Source organism: Hemiscyllium ocellatum, chromosome 4, assembly GCF_020745735.1.
Source record: "Hemiscyllium ocellatum isolate sHemOce1 chromosome 4, sHemOce1.pat.X.cur, whole genome shotgun sequence".
Classification (NCBI taxonomy): domain Eukaryota; kingdom Metazoa; phylum Chordata; class Chondrichthyes; order Orectolobiformes; family Hemiscylliidae; genus Hemiscyllium; species Hemiscyllium ocellatum.
The window spans coordinates 111,447,047-111,468,511 of record NC_083404.1 but is presented as its reverse complement, the minus strand read 5'-3'; the positions used below and the strand labels follow the sequence as shown (position 1 = coordinate 111,468,511).

Sequence of the window (21,465 nt, the reverse complement as noted above, 5' to 3'; positions counted from 1 at the left end):
TTGTCCCTTATATACCTATAGAAGGCTTTCGAGGTTTCCCTGATGCTATCCGCCATCAACTTCTCATTTCACTTCTTGGCTCATCTTAGCTCTCTCTTTAGGTCTTTTCTGGCTACTTTGTAACTCTCATTAGCCCTAAATGAGCCTTCACGTCTCATCCTAACATAGGCCTTCTTCTACCTCTTGACAAGAGAGTCAACTTCCTTCATAAACCATGACTTCTGCGCTCAACCACTTTTTCCCTGTCTGACAGATGCGTACTCATCAAGGATACACAGGTAGCTGTTTCTTGAATAAACTCCACATTTCTATTGTGCCCATTCCTTGCAGTTTCCTTCCCCATCCTATGCATCCTAAATGTTGTCTAATCGCATCATAATTGCCTTTCCCCCAGCTGTAATTTTTGCCCTCCATTTCCCTTTCCATTGGTAAAGTAAACATAACTGAATTGTGGTCACTATCACCAAAGTGTTCACCTACTTCCAAATCCAACACCTGGCTGAGTTCATTCCCCAATACCAAAACTAATGTGGCCTCGCCCCTTTTGGCCTGTTTACAAACTGTCAGAAAACCCTCCTGTACACAATGGACAAAAACTGACCCATCTAAAGTAATTGAACTATAGTATTCCCAGGCAATATTTGGGAAGTTGAAGTCCCCCATAACAACTACCCTGTCACACTCCTATCAAGAATCATCTCTGCTATCCTTTCCTCTACATCTCTGGAACTATTTGGAGACCTATAGAACACTCCCAAATGGGAAAACTTCTTTCCTGTTTCTAATCTCAGCCCATACTATCTCAGCCTTTAAACATCCTTTCTGCAGCCGTAATACTGTCCTTGACTAACAATGCCACACCCTCACCTCTTTTACCATCTTCTCTGTTCTTACTAAAACATCTAAATCCTGGAACCTGCAACAACCATTCCTGTCCTTGCTCTACCCATGTCTCTGAAATGGCCACAATGTCAAAATCCCAGGTACTGACCTATGCTGCAAGTTCACCCACCTTATTCCAGATGTTCCTGGTGTTGAAGTAGACACAATTCAAACCAACTTTTTGCTTGCTGGTGCCCTCATGTAACTCTGTAACCTTATATTGGACCTCTCTACTCTCAACCTCCTGTTTACTCAAACAATTTAGGTTCCCATCACCCTGCTGAATTAGTTTAAACCAACCCGAAGAACATTAGCAAATTCCAACCACCCCAGGATATTGGTACTCCTCTGGTTCAGTGAAGACCATCCTGTTTGTAGAGGTCCCACCAACCCCAGAAAGAGCCCCAATTATCCAGGAATCCAAAACCCTCCCTCCTGCATCATCCCTGTAGCCATGTGTTCAACTCCTCTCTCTCCCTATTTCACGCCTTGCTAGCATGTGGCATGGGCAACAAATCAGAGATAACAATTCTGTCTGTCCTTGCTCTAAGCTTCCACTCTAGCTCCCTGAATTTCTGCTTTAAATCTCCCTCCCTTTTCCTACCTATGTTATTAGTGCCTATGTGGACCACGACTATGGGCTCCTCCCTCCAACCCCCCCCCCCCCCCCCCTCACCCCCAACAGTATCCAAACAGTATACTTGTTGCCGAGGGGAATGGACACAGGGGATCCCTGCACTGCCTGCTGGTTCCCTTTCCGTCTTCTGTCCGTAACCTATGTACCTTTTTCCTGTACCTGAGGTGTCTCCCAAATGATCAAAACTTGATCCAGCTCCAATTCCCTAATGCGGTTTTTGAAGAGCTGTAACTGGGTGCACTCCCCTCAGATGCAGTCGGCAGGGACACTAGTGGTGACCCTTACCTCCCACATTTTGCAGGAAGAACATTCAACAGTTGTAATTATTAGTCAGTTTTAGGCTGTAAGTCAATAACAGATTTTCTTCAGAAGCTGATTTTGTAACCAAGTGAAACATCTGGTGTGCAATTGACTAAATAGAAGCATATTTGTGAGTATTAATTCTCAGCAATTACTATTTATGATGACCATGCAAATGGGATGATTTGTTTTTAAGAAAGCATCATTAACATCAAGGCTACAACATTTGCTGCCAGGCTATGCTTCACAGTGACAACATAGAACATAGAACATAGAAGGATACAGCGCAGTACAGGCCCTTCGGCCCTCGATGTTGCGCCGACCGAGTCCTACCTAACCTATACTAGCCCAATAACTTCCAAATGCCTATCCAATGCCCGCTTAAATGAACATAAAGAAGGAGAGTTCACCACTGATACGGGCAGGGCATTCCATGAACTCACAACCCGCTGTGTGAAGAATCTACCCCTAACATCTGTCCTATACCTACCACCCCTTAATTTAAAGCTATGTCCCCTAGTAACACCTGACTCCATTAGTGGTAAAAGGTTCTTAGTATCTACCCTATCTAAACCCCTAATCATCTTATACACTTCTATCAGATCTCCCCTAAACCTTCTCTTCTCCAATGAGAACAGCCCCAAGTGCCTCAGCCTTTCCTCATAAGATTTTCCTACCATTCCAGGCAACATCCTGGTAAACCTCCTCTGCACTCGTTCTAAAGCTTCCACATCCTTCCTATAGTATGGCGACCAAAACTGCACACAATACTCCAGATGAGGCCTCACCAGAGTCTTATACAACTGCAACATGACCTCAGGACTCCGGAACTCAATTCCTCTGCCAATAAAGCCCAGTACACCATATGCCTTCCTCACAGCACTATTTACCTGGGTGGCAACTTTCAGAGATCTGTGTACATAGACACCAAGATCCCTCTGCTCATCCACACTACCAAGTAGCCTACCATTAGCCCAGTAATCCAACATCTTGTTATTCCTACCAAAGTGAACGACTTCGCACTTAGCTACATTGAATTCCATTTGCCACATTTCCGCCCAGCTCTGCAGCTTATCTATATCCCGCTGTAACCTACCACTTCCTTCCTCACTATCCACAACTCCACCGACTTTCGTGTCATCCGCAAACTTGCTTACCCAGCTTTCAAGTCCTTCCTCTAGATCATTTATAAAGATAACAAAAAGCAATGGTCCCAAAACAGATCCTTGTGGTACACCGCTAGTAACTGCGCTCCAAGATGAACATAATCCATCAACTACTACCCTCTGTCTCCTTCCAGCCAGCCAATTCCTAATCCAAACCTCTAATGTATCCTCAATGCCATACCTCCGAAGTTTTAGCATTAGCCTACCATGGGGAACCTTATCGAACGCCTTACTAAAATCCATATACACAACATCTACTGCTTTACCCTCATCCACTTCCATAGTCACCTTCTCAAAGAACTCAATAAGGTTTGTGAGGCACGACCTGCCCTTCACAAAACCATGCTGGCTATCCCTGATCACGTTATTCCTACCCAGATGTTCATAAATCTTATCCCTTACCATTCTCTCTAAGACTTTGCCCACCACTGAAGTCAGACTCACTGGCCTATAGTTACTAGGGCTATCCCTACTCCCTTTCTTGAACAATGGGACCACATTCGCTATCCTCCAGTCCTCTGGTACTATTCCCGTTGACAATGACGACATAAAAATCCAGGCCAATGGCTCTGCTATCTCCTCCCTAGCTTCCCATAGGATCCTGGGGTAAATGCCATCAGGCCCAGGAGACTTATCTATATTCATCCTTTCCAATATTCCCAAAACCTCTTCCCTGCATATTTCCAGGGCATCCATTCTAATTATTTGTGATTCCATATTCACATCAGCAACAGTGTCCTGTTCCTGAGTGAATACTGATGAAAAGTACTGATTTAATGTCTCTCCAATCTCCTCCGCCTCCACACACAACTTCCCACTACTATCCTTGACTGGATCGATACCTACCCTAGTCATCCTTTTATTCTTGACATACCTATAGAAAGCCTTTGGGTTTTCCCTAATCCTACAAGTTTAAAATCCACCATCAACAGATAAATCATTCCAAATTTAATCACGCCCTTCATTCTTCCAACAGAGTAGTGTACTACAACATGATCTGTGTTTAAAACTCACAAATAAGAGATAAAGTTTTCCACAAATCTACTGACTAAAATTCACTCCCTACACATTCATTATTCGCAAAGTAATTCACAGCCAAGGGACTGTTACATCACGTCACTGGATATTGGAAACTTTGAGTAATTCGTGCTCAGGTGCCCACTATACATCCCCAAGAACTCATTACATTCTACACACTACTATAGAGATCACTGACAGTTCAAATCCCAAGTCCCTATTATTGGTACATTTTCAGAATTCCACAGTAACTGCAAACCGCACTATGGTCTAACTTACAAATATTGACAACACTAAGGAATTTGAGATTATCTTTACAAATTGCACTTCAAATGCATCTGCTGCTTTTAAACAGCAAGGAGAAGAAGCTACACAGGATAATCCCAAATGGATTTGAACATTTTTACGGGTGATGCATCAATTAGAATAGGTCTTAGAAGTCCTTCTCCAGTCTAGCTTTTTGATGGGCAGTGGATGAAGGGAAATGAGCTACCCACAATGTATAACACAGTAAACACACTGCCACAGAGCAGAAAGCTCACAGACTCAATCCCCAACCTGCTCCAAATTGGCTGCTTTCAAATCAAAGTGACAGATTGGAACAGCTCAATGCATCTAAACATCCCAAAGCTGCAGCAAGCGAAGTATATTCATTATATGCAGTCGCACCCCCGATCATTGTTCAGTAGATTCCTCATATAACACACAAGAGTATAAGGACATTATTCACGGATGGGAGTGGGTTCGGTAGCGATATTTCAACAGTCTAATAGCCCTGTTGAGGCATCAAGAGTTTCTACTTCAATGGCAGTGTTGCAGAGACATGCTGTAAAAATTAAAGGTTTTCCAGACAGAAGGAAACTTTGAGAAATGGACAGCAGCAGAATCAAGGACTGCTCCTACCAGTCTTGACAATTTAAATTATTTTAATATAAAAAGAATTCTCTATGTATTCAGATCCAAATTCTCACTTCACTATCGTAGTTTTCTAATAAATAAGCAGAAAGCAGACCGACAAAGTCTCATTTATCAAATTTCCTATAACTTTTTAAAGATAGAAATTAGCAGCTTTTTATTTTGACACCCCTTTTTTGATTGCAAGCTCTTTGCCTCCACCCACCCATCTCCGCTCTGCAATGCGGTGAAAAAGACCGCCTGCGCTCTCCTCGTGGCTCCAGCAGAATCATCCACTCGATCAAATCGCTGTGGTGTCACGAGAAACGTTCCAATCCATTCCTCTCCGACCCACCACCCCATATCCACCACAACCCGCACCCCCGCTTCCAATCTGCTTTCTGATGCACATGAACCTGAATTGAGAGCTGTGTGTTTTTCTTTTCTAGTTATTTCGCTGAGCTTCGCAATTCTGCGTTCATGCCATAAATGGTCTCATCATGTTGCAGTAGGTGAATCGACCAACCACTTCAATGGACAGTAGGGCATAGAAGGTGCATCAGAATTTAAAGCTGCATTTAATCTGAAAAATTAGTTTTAAACATGCAAAACCATTTTTAAATTCAACCATGAACACAATGACAGGTTGCACTCTCAATCTTTGGCTCATTTCTCTGCATTTCCCATCAATAATTGCAAACTCAAACCAATATAGCAACCTCTCACTACTTTCTCCCCTAAATCCCAGGCCGTGCTGTTTTATAATAAAATTGAGCATATGTTTAATATTTCAAGTTTAATATTTTAGTTCAGATTTACAAGCATTTTTCTTTCATAAAATACTGTGAAATAAATTGTCACGTTTCCTCCTATATTCTGCATTCCTATGCAAACAATAGCCTCCAAATGGATAGAAGCTTCCATGAAAGGAAACAAATAATTAGAAAGCTTTTAATTACGAAGACTGCTTTCTTTAAAAAAAGTAAACTAGTGATTAAAGGCTAGCAAGACCTGAGGGAGGAATCTAACCCACGGAAAATCAAATGCTCACATTACTCATCCTGCCTCGGTTCTCTGGCCATTTTATTTGAATTCTCCTGCTAAATCAGAAGAATGAGCAGAGATGTCCGGCTCTGACCCCTGACTGCAGCAGCTTCTCTAATTAACCATCAAGTGCTGTTTCTGCATTTCCAAACCTCTTGCCCACCCACCTTCAAATAACAAATAAAAAACAATCACAAAGGAAGTCACTGCAAGCTGCGGCAAGGCAATCCTGGAAGCCATGGGCCAAACACTGCAGATGTGGAGGCATCAACAAATAAAGAAATACAGCTTGAATTTGTCCCAAAGAGTTAACACTCTGTTCCTTTACCCCCATACTCAAGAGTCAGTGGAATATGAAGCAGACATTCATTCTGGGATTTGCAGTTACTGACGCAGGCTGCTTGTCAACTAAATCATCTAACAAATATCATGTTTCTTCCATAAGTGCTAAATTTTGCTATTTAATTCATATTCCTCAATATTTCAGGTTTTTAGCATGGCAGACAAAAATGACTGAATTATCAGGTGTTGAAATACATATCTACATTTAACATTAAATTTACAACTGTGCCACATGAATTACTTAATTTTTAAAAACATATTTGACTTAAAATCACAATTGCAATTCATGCAATGTTCCAGATGTAACCAAGAAATGCACTCTCCCTCTCTTTTTTACACAACCTCTCGTGGGAGAAGACAGTTCTGTTTCAGCAATATTCAATAAAGTTACTTCACTGAATTGAGTTTAAAATAAATATTTGTCAACAACATTCCAGTTTTCGAGGTTGGGTCAGAACCTTTCCAAAACAAAGCCTATAGTAAACCGCAAATGGGTGGACTGTGAGAGCTTGATGGTGGCTGCTCCTTGGGCTCTTGTGCATTGAGCACCCATGAGCAAATTGAAAGTTGCTGGTTTAATGTTCAATCTCCGTAGCTTGAGGCTTGTCTCGTGACAGATAAGACTGGCTCCTTTGGACACTCTACCAATTACTGTTCACAACAGTCATGCTAGACAAATAACATCAATGCATCTTACCAAGAGCCAACTCGAAACTTACAAAAACTCCAAAATGAGGGACAAAAACAAGAATTGGAGCAACTTCTGTATCATACTGTGAATTTTCTATAAACAGGATAAATATCTGGATTCTTTTTAAAGAGAAAAAGAATGTTCGTAGAAAATAAACACATACAGATTACTTTGTGAATTAGCTCTTTTATTTTGAGATTGTTGCAAGCGCCAGCAAATGGGGTTCGGGATGGGGGGGAATAAAAACAATTCTCTGTTGCAGGTTTTACGAATCTGGCACCCGCTGTGCTAATTTTCTCCTTACACATACGTAGCGATACAATTGAGCCGCTAAGTCATTTTTTTGGTGTTCTTCAAAAGTAGAGTGAGCATGCAGCAAAACTGGAGCCTCACCCTCTTTGCCAGGAAGAAATAAAATATTTACAATCAAATGTTTAGTTGACTAAATTTACATAAAAGAGTCCATATTACTTATATAAATAAATAGAGATGACACTGCACTGTACAGTATGGCACCTGCCACATTGAATTTCACTATTTTTAAGGAAGATTTTCAATAACCTGTTTTTATCAGTTCCCATCATTCTTCTCTTTCTTCACCGCGCCTCCCCCCCTCCCCCCACCACCGCTCCCCTCCCCCCCCATTAACAGTAACCCATTCTAGAATCTTCTCATTCACAACTGAATCATTTGCCTTTCTGGTCCCCAAACCCATCCCACTGAAACAGTAAAGACAACACAGCTTGTTGGTGGCTGGGGTAAGGAAACAAAATAATAATCGATTTCTTCCTTTGCAAAACCCAATTACGATTCATTTATAGTCACGTTGTTTCAATTATAAAATACTCTGATCTTTTGATTATGTGCAAGATAAATGGAGTGGAATTTCAAAACTGAATTTACTTTTAGAATTAGTATAAATTCCAAAACAAATCTTTAAAAATTCAGGAAGTTTTTCAGCAATTCCTATAGTAGGTCAGAGTTAAGTAACATCATCTAATTACTGGCAATACCCGCATTTCATTAAAAAGCTCGACGATCATTGTTTTAAAAATGCCCAGGATGTATTTACCAATATATGATATCAGACTGCATTAATCCAGTGCCTCTCCCATTCTTCTCAGTAAAGGTTCCGCACCCACCCCCGACACAGCAATGAGCAATTTCCTACAAAGACCTCTGTCCCGCAATGATGGGAAATATTTAATTCCTATCTGATTTAAAACAAAACACACTGATTTTTAAAACCTGAGCTATATCCTTCCAAATTCCACCCCCCCTTCCATCCCACCCCCCATCCATCTCCAACCCAAGACTAAAAACAGCAATCATCTCAACAATAATAAATTAAAAACAAAGTTTCTTAAAAAAAAACACAAGCCTTATTTATAAAAACAAATTCGGCTTCTGATAGTGCAGTAGGCTTTTTATCTACATTTTTAAATGACTTTCATTTTCATTTCTTTACATTATCTGCATGCTCTTAATTATAAAGTTCTTTATGACTCAATCAGGCAAAATATAGACTCAAAAATGAAATAAAATGGGCAGATGCCTAAAACATTCTATGTACAAGTCTAATGCAGTTAAATATTCAAGTTTTTTCCCCTCTAAACCTGGCTTTATACAGTATTTCTTTTTAAAAGGAAAAATGTAAAATCCTACAGCAGCCGCACCCAGTCCAACTCATCCCAAAGGATGAGATCACTTGCAAGGTCATATCTCCCTGGATTTTCCCTACACTGTTGCAGGACATTTACAGCATTTTCAAACATTAGTCCACAACATGACTATGTTTAATCCCGGTGTTGCTCTCCAATGATGCTCAGAAATTAAGTAAAATCAAAATTAAAACAAGGAGTCATGCTTTTTTTTCTCTCCCTCCCAACAGGATTGGGTACAAAAAAGAGAAAGTACTCTAAACGCCGTACATGTCCAGCATGCAGGATTGGATTGGATTTAAAAAGTCCACTTTTGCTTGAAACTCACAATTTTTTCGTAACATTTCTCTCGTGATTCAAAGTCTCTTTTTTTTCCCCGTAAAAGTTCGGAGTCCTTTTTTGTACATATTCCTCCTTTTGGCTTAATCTCTCTCCTCTTTCTTCTCACGGAGTTCGTAAGCTTTCTTTCACTTCTTTTTTTTCCTCATAAATATATTTTTCAACAGAAAAATGTTTTATTTTAAACTTCCATTTTACAATATTAGTACTCTTCTGAAACGAGACGGTAACACTTCCACTTATCATCCAAACTAAACTCGAAGCATCCTGCTTATTTGTCTCTTTTTTTTCAAAGTTATTTACAATAGTCATTTTTTTCACTCCCTCTTCTAGGAAAGGTTTTGTTGAAAGTCACCTCAAAAAGTACTGTTTTTGTTTTGACTCCAGGCGCCCCGTTTACATGAAGAACTCGTTGGAAGAGGAGGTGTTTTTGTTTGGGTTTGGGGCCACTGTAGTTGGATCCCTGTAGCTCCTACTTGCCATCTTCTCGTACTTCTCCTTGTAGACGTCCCGCTCCTTGGCCAGCCTGGCCACCTCTTGCTTGAGCTGGTCCACCTGCTGCTGGAGCAGGGACTTCTCGCTCTCCAGCATGTGCCGCTGCTGGACCCTCTTGTAGCGGCAGGACTGAGCGTAGCCCCGGTTCTTCAGGGTCCTCCTCTTCTGCTTCAGGCGGATAACCTCCTCCTTGCTGAAGCCCCGCAGCTGCCGGTTGAGCTCCCGCACCGACATGCTCACCAGCTGGTCGTCCGAGAAGCGATCCTCCAGGCGCAAGTGGTGGTGGTGGTGGTGGTGATGGTGGTGGTGGTGGGGCGGGCCGGGGTGCGGGTGGTGCCCGCTGACGGGCACCTCCTCGCCGGGGTACTGCTGCGCCCGGTAGCCCTCGAAGTGGTGGTGGTGGTGGGCCTGGGAGCTGCCGATCAGCGCCTCCACCGCGTCCTCGGGGGTCAGGTTGAGCGCCTCGGGGTTCAGGTGGTGCTGGTAGTTGCTGATCCAGTACAGGTCCTCCAGGTGGTGAGCCTTGCTGGCGCCGCCCGGGCTCGGGGCGCACAGGCTGGGCGAGGAGGGCACCGAGCTGCACGGTGTGCTGATGGGGGTGGAGGACAGCGAGCCCGGCAGCCGGTTGCAGTAGCGTTCCGCCTCGGGGGGCTCCTTCTTCACCTCGAACTTCATCAGGTCGAAGTCATTGACATACTCGATCGCCAAGGGGCTGGTAGGCAGGTCGGTGCTCATGCCGAGGTCGGAGGCCATGGCAAGTTCATATATTTAGGAGAAAGGGAGAGAGAGAGAGAAAGTAACACCAGGACCACACGGCAGGCAAGTTACAGAGAAGGGGCTCCAGACACCGGCATGAAATCTCCCTGTTCCTGGGGGTTACAACCAGTCTCAGTCCTGGAAAGAATTTTCCTGATTAAACTCCTCTCCAATTTTCCTTTCTACTGCACGCGAAATGTAAAACAAAGTCAAATTAAAAATAAGTTTTGTTTTGTTTACCTTGTGTGCAACTTGTGCATGCGGCAGCTCAGCTTAAAATTATTATTTTTTTTAAGGATCAAAAGAGCTTTTCCTGGTCCTATCGCAGCCAAGTCTCCCACTGTTTTTATTTTATTCTGCTCGCCTTTTTCACTCTCTGTTAAATGTTGCCTCTCTCCGGTCGCCACGGCGTTTTGTTTTAAACAAATCAATGCTTTCTCGTTCCTCACTTTGTCAGGAAAACTTTGCGATCGAGCGTCCGTGGGAGAAGGTCTAAGTACGAACCTCCAGGTGGGTTCCCTCTTTCTGGATTAAGAAGCGCGGAGTTGCTGCATTCGCCCGGCCCGGCTGAGACGTGCCACTCTCAGGGACAGGTTAATCATCGGTCTCCCCGCCGCGGCTGCCTTTTGAATTGGGAGTGTGTCAATTGGAGGATTTGTTTTTAATTTGCAACAGAGTCGGGGACTGACGCCGCCCGCTCGCCCAGCCCTGAGTGAAACAGCTCCCCCGAGCTCCTGGAGCTCCTTTTATAGCACCCCGCTGATCGACACGCCTCCAAGGGCGGGGCGAGGTCACCCTCCACCAATGGGCAATGAGCCCGGCGGTTTGATTTGCATTACACCATGGTGACCGCCCCTGGGGAGAGAGGGGGGAGCTGTCAATCAATCCATCCATCAATCACCCAAGGGACAGAGCTGCAACTACCTCCCTATGTCTGCAACAAGCTTTCAAGGAGGGAGGGGGAGATAATAATACACAAATACTTTTCGGAGCATTCTTAAGAATAAAGGGCTTAAACCTGTTTAGTTAACTCTTGAAGCGATTGTTAAAAAACAATCTTCCGTCGATTTAAAGCCGCGAGTGGACAGAAGATGAACATTTTGTAACTAGTCAGCTATTTCCTTTATTCCCTCATTTTTTTCCGCTTAGGGACCAACTCTGAACTTAAAGTAATTCAACTTGTTCAATATAACACACTCGTATTAATCACATCAGTGAATGTAATTAAAATATCATAAAATACTTAAAATTCTAACTTGATTCATTTCTCTACAAAGGGCTGGACACTCCTTCAGCTCATGCTTATGAGAATAGTTAAAAAGGAGACTGCAACCTGGCTTCTTACTCTCCCACCATTATATAGTAACATGGATAATAGACAGGGAAGCGTCGTTTTAGTGATTTTTGTGAACTCGGATAAGATCGAGAGGGCTGGAAGGTGGCTTACAAAGATTGTTTTTAATTAAAGTGAATTTTACTACACAAATTAAAACGTTAACTAAGCTGACATTACAAATATTTTTAAAACGTCCTATTGATATGATTAACATATCTCATTATTGCTCGTCTGCAACTTTGTCATTTTATCCTAACATTCTCCCTTGCTGTACTCACAATACTGGTGGATGCTATCCAAAAGATAGACAATGAGTACCAGCAATATATTAGGCTTAGAGAGAGGGACATCACAGTTCAATTCAGATTGACAAGGCGTGTCAGCCTGGAGGTTTCCCTGCTACACTGTTGCCGATGCCAGCTTTTGAATAAGTCTTTCAGATTGTTGTAAAAAAAACCCATGCCACTATTTGACGACCATTAGCACGAAATTCTCATTAGTGTCCTGTACCACATTCATCCCTCAACCAATATCACTAAAATGGATTCCCTGGTCATTAATTAAATCATTTTTTGTGGAATCATGAAATGTGCAATTGATTGCTGTGTTTTGAACATTATAGTGACTACAATTCATAAGTATTGTCCACAGATCACTTGGACATGAAGAGGTTATGAAAAGCACTATACAAATGTAAGTCTTTCTACACCACTTTTTTTTCTATTTTTCAAAGACAGAGATAAAATTTGAGACCTTGTCTCCTTTGCAGTTTCACACCAGCAATGCTTAATTCACTGAGTCCATAAAGAACAAATTCTAAATCTGTTTTAAATAAAATGAAATTTAATTGAAGTCAGCATTAGTTTTAAAATGAGGGAATTGTCACAAAACCAAACTGCAGTGCATTATTGAATTAATCATTTGCACTAAAATCATATTAAGCGTGAACAGAAGGTTAATTACTGCATAGATAGCTCCTCATCCTTTCTTGCTTCATTCATTATAACTTATATTTCCAAAATCTGCTACTACATCAGCAGCGAATCATCCAAACATTTAGCAAGCTGCACTGACAGGCTTTTCATTCCAAACACTCGATTATCCAACAGTCATTGTGCAGCTTAGTCTGCGAACCGATAAGCAGTCAGCCTGTCTTCCATTATTCCCTTTCATTTATTTGTTTGTATTTCCTGTGTTCTCTGTCCTACAATAACTCCCAGTTAAGTAAAGCCTTGATTTCATCATTCTCATCCTTAGGTTCCAGTCCTTCCATGATCACTCCCTGTCTATTTCTCTAGCTACTGCCAGATCTAAAATCCTTCATGATGTTGCCGATCATCCAGCTCTAGTCTTTTGAGCACCCCATATAATGTGATTCAATGTGAAATTTTGCCCAAGAAAACTCTGGTGAAGCAAAAACTCTGGATTGTTTTTCTGCATTAAAGGTGCTATATGAATGGGAACTATAGTTGTGTTTTTAGTCATCCCCTTTGACCTCTCACTCTTGCAGGGGAAATTCTGCTCTTTTTGTTCTTTGCTCTTCCTTTCTCCTTCAGAGAGTATGGAAATACTGTTCTGCTATGTCTTAACTTGGGTCGTGTCATTCATCCATCCCTTTCTACATTAGTCCCAGGTGCAGTGACAGCCTTCTAAAACTCTCATCCTTGTGTTTAAATCAGTCCATGGGCCCACCCCTCCACCTGTAACCTCCTCCAGCCCTACAACTCTGTAAAAGCTCAGTATTTCTCAACTTATAGCTCTTAGCATCCCAATTTCAATTGCCCTATCTATTTGGTAGCCACATGTTTGACTGTCTAAGCTCTAAGTTTGCAAATTCCCTCAAAACCTCTCAATCTTTCTTCCTCAGTTCACCGTTAGTTGGTCATTGAGACCCACCTCTTTAACCAAACGTTGGGTCATCTATCTACTCTAATATTGCTTAATGTAGCTCAGTGACAAATCCTGGTTAATTATAACCCTGGGCTTATTATCTCTTGGGATGTTTTGTTTCCATGAAGTTGTTGGTTCCTAATGTAAATTACCATCAATTCCTATATTCTTTCCTTTCTTTCTATACTTCCAGTTTTCATCCATTGCTTCTCAGATAAGTTAACATTCATTCTACACTTTTTTTATCTTTGTGACATTGGCATCTGATTTGTTGCCTCTGTCATTCCATTTTCTTCTTTCATAGATATGCATTATTCTCCTATACTACATTTTAGGCATTCTTCAGAATTTTCTGCTTTTCTTTTATCTTCCCATCTACTCCTGCTTTTCCAACTGTCAAATTAATCTTTATTATCTTGATCTTTATCTCTGACTCAGTCTCACATTTTCTCCTCTTCATCCCATTTCTTGTTATCACACTCTCTCTTTTGGTGTGTCTCACTGCCAGTGTCTTCTTTCCTCCTTTGATTTTCCTTTAATGTCTCTCAGTTTTACCTTTTGACTGTTCTTCTGATTTTTTTTTCTCTCTCTCACTTCCTCACTGGTCTTCTGTTGGTCACTCTATTTTATGTCTCCCTGTCTCTCTTACACTCTCACACGTTCTTACTTTCCCTCCCTCTGGGAGTACTTAATTTAAATCATCTGTTTACAGACCCTGACAGCTGTTAGGAGCATCAGCCATTAGTGATTTTAATTACTACACTGCCATTGGAGACCAGGGGCTGCTGTCTCTGCTATTAAACAGCCTTTAAATGGAGCAAATGGGAGTCAGTGCAAACTAACACCTACCCTTTAACTACTGTGAATGGACTGGATTTAATTTATGGACTAAATGTGAGCTCTGGTTTAACATTCGCCCACAATCAAACAACCTCTGGCCTGGACAAATGTATTTGTGGTTGCTACTGTCTGCTATATTGTAGCAAAGGTTATGTAAATTAATATAATAAGAGTTGTGAATTATAACCAATCTCCTAACAGGATGTAAAGCCATAACAACCTTTTGCTGAAAACAAACTCTTCTGCACCATCTGATTTATTTTCCGGTTCTATTTCAAAATCATTTACTTTTCTCATGAAATAAAAGAGTGTATAAATGAGAACTGAGTAAAATGACAAGCACACTTCTTGGAACAGGAGTCACTGAATCTGAGTACAAGAGATCAAGGCCAGACCACTCACTTCCTTTTCAACCTGCTCGCAATTGTCTTCTAGCCTTTTGTGGACTACAGCACATATATGATTGTATCCTGGATCCTGGCTTTTAACCCTTATATTTTTTTTAATTTGTGTGCTCTGATATTTCAGCTCTTCACCCAAGTGAACAGTGACATAGAAAAGGTAATGTGATCTTGAGAATCAGCTTTTTTTTTTAACAGCAACGTGTTATGGCTGCAAGTACAGCAGTTCAATATAAATTTCATTCAAAAAGCAAAGTGTTCCCCAATCATCCTTATTTTTCTTGGAGTTGGTGAACCATAGAAATTTGCAGAATAGAATGAGCCCTTTCAATTACTTTTGTCTGTATTTGTTCTTGGACGGTGCTATCCATCTAATCCCTTCTCCCCAGAATACATCAAGTTTCTTTCTGTCAAATCTTTATCCAAATGCTTCATGGATTCTGCTTAATTTTCTGTTCTTTTTAAAAAAAATAATATGGTCTATATTTATTGTCCATCCCTAGTTGCCTTCAGGAAAATTGTAGTGCCCTTTTCTTGTACCTCTGTCATTGTTCAGGTGAGAACACTCTCTCAGTACTGTTACATGTAGAATTTCAAAATGTTGATTCAGCGATAAAGGAGCTGCTACAATATACCTATCTCATGTTCAGGCTGGTGTGTCATTCAGAGGAGCACTTGGGTATAATGATGCACTTGTTCTTTATGTGATATACCCCATATCCTAACAAACTTTTGTCTAAATAACAATTTCACCTTAATTCTTTTGAAAATTTCCTAAAATGTACCTCGCTAAAACTCTCATAATTTTCCCTAGTTTGCTTTTTTCCTGAAAGAACTGCTGAAAATGTGTTGCTGGTCAAAGCACAGCAGGCCAGGCAGCATCTCAGGAATAGGGAATTCAGAGATGCTGCCTGGCCTGCTGTGCTTTGACCAGCAACACATTTTCAGCTGTGATCTCCAGCATCTGCAGACCTCATTTTTTACTCCTGAAAGAACTGGCCACGCTAAAATTGCCCGCAGAGTTAGGTGCATTGGTCAGGGGTAAATGTAGGGAAATGGGTTTGGGTGGGTTGCTCTTCGGAGAGTCGGTGTGGACTTGTTGGGCCAAAGGGCCTGTTTCCACAGTTAGGGAATCTAATCTAATCTAATCTAACTGAGCCTTTGGTGAGGAGGGTCTGTCAGAAAGCTGCCCAACATTAAATACAGCACTACTGATCTTCACTATTCCCATTATAATGAAGGGGCAAAAAATAGTCATTGTCCAATTGAATTTATTTGCCATTCTCTAGAAGGAGTACTGTATTGACACAAATTCTCCCATGGTTGAACTGAGCTGTCTTGCCAGCCTAAATTAGTCATGGAATGGTCGAATTTTCACATTACTGAAAATGGCCATTCAGCCTGACGAGTGACTCTCTGAAAGAAAAACTCATCTAATCCCACTTAGCCTGCCTTTTTCCTGTAGCCCTGTAAATTTGTTCTCGTCAGATAATTATCCAATTCTCTTTTGAATCTCTCAGTTGACCCCTGCTTCTACTACACTCTCAGATCGTGCATTCAGACCATAAACACGCACTGTGTAAAACATTTTCTTCATCTCTCTACTGCTTCTTTTGACCATTGTTTTACATTGATGTCCTTTCATTGTCAACAATTCTGCCAGCAAGAATGGTTTGTCTCTATTAACTCTATATAAATCTTGAAAGTTTTGTAAAGCTTTTATTAAATCTCTTAATAGAGTCATAGAGTCATAGAGATGTACAGCATGGAAACAGACCCTTTGGTCCAACCTGTCCCTGCCGACCAGATATCCCAAACCAATCTAGTCCCATCTGCCAGCACCCGGCCCATATCCCTCCAAACCCTTCCTATTCACATACCCATCAAAATGCCTCTTAAATGTTGCAATTGTACCAGCCTCCACCACATCCTCTGGCAGCTCACTCCATACACGTACCACCCTGTGTGTGAAAAAGTTGCCCCTTAAATCTTTTTTATGTCTTTCCCCTCTCACCCTAAACCTATGCCCTCTAGTTCTGGACTCCCTGACCCCAGGGAAAAGACTTTGTCTATTTATCCTATCCATGCCCCTCAAAATTTTGTAAGCCTCTATAAGGTCACCCCTCAGCCTCCGGTGCTCCAGGGAAAACTGCCCCAGCCTGTTCAGCCTCTCCCTATAGCTCAGATCCTCCAACCCTGGCAACATCCTTGTAAATCTTTTCTGAACCCTTTCAACTTCCACAACATCTTTCCGATAGGTTGTGGACGCTGGATCAATTAAAGTCTTTACAACCAGATATTTTTCGATTAAGATTATCAAGTGTATAGAGCAAAGATGGACAAACAGATTTGAGGTAGGCAAAAGTGAGGACTGCGGATGCTGGAAATCAGAGTTTAGATTAAAGTGGTGCTGGAAAAGCACAGCAGGTCAGGCAGCATCCGAGGAGCAGGAAAATCGACGTTTCGGGCAAAAGCCCTTCAGCAGGAATGAAGGCAGGGAGCCTCCAGTGTAGACAGATAAATGGGGAGGCCGGGGGGGGGGGGCACGGGGGGAGTGCTAGGGAGAAGATGGCAAAGAGTACAGTAGGTGGATGGGGGTGAGGATGGAGATGATAGGTCAGCGAGGATGGCAGGGGAAGGTAGCAAAGAGTACAATAGGTGAATGGAGTGCTGAGCTGAATGGTTGGAAATGGGGTAAGGTGGGGGGAGGGGGTGGAGAAGGGAAATTAGGAGAAACTCATTTCCCCTCCGGCCCACCTTATCCCAGTTCCAACCTTCCAGCTCAGCAGTGTCCTCATGATCTGTCCTACCGGCCAATCTCCCTTCCCACCTCTCCGCTCCACCCTCCCCTCTGACATATCACCTTCATCCCCATTTACCTCTCCACCCTGGAGGCTCCCTGCCTCCTTTCCTGATGAAGGGCTTTTGCCCGAAATGTCAATTTTCCTGTTCCTCAGATGCTGCCTGATCTGCTGTGCTTTTCCACTACCACTCTGATCTAAACAGATTTGAGGTATCAATTGGCCATATTCCAACAGAATAATGGAACAGGATTGAGGATCTGAATGGCCCACATTTATACCTATGATTGTTTCTGGAATATGTTGGTCAGATGAGGGCAGGATTGACTTTGCTTTTGCTGATCTTCATGGCCAAAAAAAGACAGTTATGGGATCACGCAGCAGTGAGCACACCCATACCTTCAGGAAAAACGTGGCCATAGGATTCTAAGAGGTCAGATGAGAATTTGGCCAATTGAGTCTGTTCTGCCATTCAATGAGATCATGGCTGATCTAGCAATCCTTAACTCCACTTTCTTCACTTTTCTCGATAACTTTTGATTTCCGTATTGATTGGGTGGCACGGTGGCTCAGTGGTTAGCACTGCTACCTTACAGCGCCAGGGATCCTGGTTCAATTCCTGCCTCGGGCGACTGTGTGGAGATTGCACATTGTGTGATTTTCCTCCGGGTGCTCTGGTTTCCTCCCACAAGCCAAAGATGTGCAGGCCAGGTGAATTGGCCATGCTAAATCGTCACGTAGTGTTAGGTGCAATAGTCAGGGGTAAATGTAGAGTAGTGGAATGGGTCTGGGTAGGTTACTCTTCAGAGGGTCAGTGTTGGGCTGAAGGGCCTGTTTCCACACTGTAGGTAATCCAATCTGATTAAAATGCCATCTATCTCCATCTTGAATGTACTTAATAACCCAGCCTCAACGGCCCTTTGTGGTAAAGAATTCCACAGATTCACTCCTATCTGAGACAAAACATTCATCCTTGTCTCATTTTAATTTGTTCTGTTCAGAGATTATGTCCTCTGCTCTTGGACTGCTCCAAAAAAGCAAACAAACCTTTCTGCATCCATCCTGTCAAACTGTGTATATGTTTCAAGTAGATTTCTTCTCATTTTTCTCAACTCCAATGAGTGCAAGCTCAACTCACTCACAGGGTTACATTGTACACCAGAAACTGGCATTGAAAGGCTACAGCAAGGACACTTTGCACACAGGGACAGGCGCCCAGCTCACAGACTGGATGAGGCTGCATCTTAGGGCTGCTTATTTGTTGTCTTCGCACTCGCTAACTTACTGCGTGCTCACATCATCCCTGTCCTGCTTTACCAGTTTGTGCAGTCACTGAAACGTGCAGTTTGCCTGCTGCAAAACAGTCCTCAGTCTCAGCGACACCTTGGTGTATCGCATTGTGTTACATCAATTTTACATCTGTAACATATGCTAGCAGCTTATTGCATATACTGTAAGGAAGCAGCCATGTCTCAGTGTTTTAGTGAAGTAGTCCTCACTGATGTTCATGGAGACATTCATCAGTCAAGGGTGTCCAGCACTGTACACCAAGGAAACCTCTGAACCAGTCTAGGGAACTGACCACAGCAAGTGTCTGGTCGGAGTGTTCTCAGTCAGGTTACCCATGACTCTGCAGTCCAGAGAGACTTCATCTCTTGTTTCCATAGAAGCATGTCCAGGGGCTAGGGCTAACCTGCTGGGGAAATGAATTGATGCCAGTCAGGGGTCTGGGCATGTTAAGCCAGGGGTCTGCTCACATTGGCCAAGGAGGGGGCTAAACCCTGGTCAATCCATTGGGTTGGGTTCATTCAAAGTTAAAGAGCTTTTGGGACGGGGAGTGAATGAAGTTGTAACTGCAGCCTTGGCAGATTAATCATTAGGAGTAGGAGCTGCAGGCACAGGGCAAGGATTGTGAAGGGTGCGGAAAGGATTACAAAGTGGTGGAGAGGAAATACAGTAAAGCATGGCTGGGAAGCGAGTAATGTCGGAAAAGGAGGGATTTGCACTTGTCAAGACACTCTGGTTTCAGTGGCAGGGGCTGGTGGGGGCTGGTTATGTAGCTTAGCCATGGGCTGTTAGAGGGTTGAGTGAGGGCTCAGGGAAATAGATGCCTGTAGGTTTTAGAGGATGGATTACTAGGAAAAAGATATTGATATCTGAGGGTTCATTGGTACAGTCAGACTGAGGGTGGAAGCTGCTGGAAGAGGAGCACTCACTGTCACCTTCCAAGGTGCTGGAAAATGAGGCAGTGTAATGGGAAGAAGCACACTCAGAGTGGATGGCGTAAGGGCGTGTACCTGTAAGGGGGAGCTGCAGCACTGACAAACATTAGGGATGATCGACAAGGAGAGACAAAAGATTCACCAGGACCCAAAGCCATGTGTATGTACTGTTGCTCCGGCTTCCACAGGGTACAGTAGGTTCTCAGCACAGACTGCCATCCACGGAACATCATCCATCACCATGGAGTGCTGGTGAATGGTGTGAACATGCATTTAGCTCTTGCACAGAGAGACTCACAACTATATGAAAGGTATTATCAGGAACATTTCTCCATAAGCTAATAGTGATGCACAAGCCTTCTTCATCCATGTCACCAAAGTTCCCCCAATAGGTTTCTTCTTTCTCATTATGTCAATTCCTGGCTGAGCAGCTGGGTTGGAGGAAGCTTTTGCTTAAAATGCATTTATGGGATATGGGCATTGCTAGGGCAGCATTTATTCCTATCCTAAATTGCCCGGAGGATAATGAACAGTTAACCACATGGAGTCACATGATGGTGGAATGGATGGAAAGATGGCAGATGAGGAGCAATGCAGAGAAGTGTGAGCTAATGCACTTTGAGACACAGAGTCCTCGAGATCTACAACATAAGGAAAGGCCCTTCGGCCAATCGAGTTTGCACCGGCCAAAAACAACCACCTAGCTATTTTAATCCTATTTTTCAGCACTTTGACTATGTTTTGGCATCATGAGTACACATTTAAATGCACACTGAAAGTCAATTAAACATAGCGAGTATAGTCTAAGGGGGGGAGGGTGCAAGATTAGAGAAACCTGAATGTATGTGTATATAGGCAAAAGTGAGGACTGCAGATGCTGGAAATCAGAGTTTAGATCAGTTTTGCCGGAAAAGCACAGCAGGTCAGGCAGCATCCGAGGAGCAGGAAAATCAACATTTCGGGCAAAGGCCCTTCATCAGGAATGTGTGTATAGATCATTGAAGGTAACAGGACAGATGGAGAGAACATTTAGTAAAACATATAGTGTCCTTGGAATTATTAACAGAGGCATAGAGCACAAGTGCAATGTTAAACTTGTATAAGACACTTGTGAGACCTTTCCTGATATTGTGTATAGTTGTGGGCATTACATTACAAGAAAGATGTGAAAGCATTATAGAGAGTGCAATAGCAAGATGGTTCTAGGAATGAGAAACTTCAGTCATGAAGGTCCGTCAAAGAGAATAGGATTGTCTCCTTGGAGAAAGAAAAGCTGAAAGAAGGTTTGATAAGTTTTCAAAATCATGAGCAGGAGACAATGGATAAGAGAGAGCTGTTTCCACTCAAAAAAGGAACAAAAATGAACTGTCATAGATTTAAAGCGATGTGCAAATGAAACCAGAGTGACGTGAAGGAAGAAACTTTGTCACCCAGTGAGGTAGTTAGGGTATGGAATGCAATACCTGGAAATGTATTATTTGATTATTTATTTAGAAATCATGTGCAGGGGTATGGTCAAAAAGCAGGGGAATTAGTGTTAGGTAATGACGATCATTTCAGGAACGGGTCCATTACAATGGCCTGAATGGTCTCCTGTGATGTAGCAATTTAATGATCCTGTAGGCAAGACTAGGCAAAGACAGCAGATTACCTTTTCCAAAGAACATTTGTGAACCAGATAAGTTTTAACAACAATCAACAATAGTAACATGGCCACAAATAGACGATTTTTTAATCCAATTTTTAAAACC

At 42.4% G+C, this 21,465-nt stretch overlaps 1 protein-coding gene across 1 annotated transcript; it reads right to left on the bottom strand.

The window, feature by feature from the left end:
* Positions 1-8,584: 8,584 nt before the first annotated feature.
* mafaa (MAF bZIP transcription factor Aa) lies at positions 8,585-10,918 on the bottom strand. Its single transcript, XM_060824461.1, has one exon. It carries the CDS (start codon positions 10,219-10,221, stop codon positions 9,370-9,372), a length of 852 nt encoding a protein of 283 aa, XP_060680444.1. The 5' UTR covers positions 10,222-10,918; the 3' UTR covers positions 8,585-9,369.
* Positions 10,919-21,465: the final 10,547 nt, after the last annotated feature.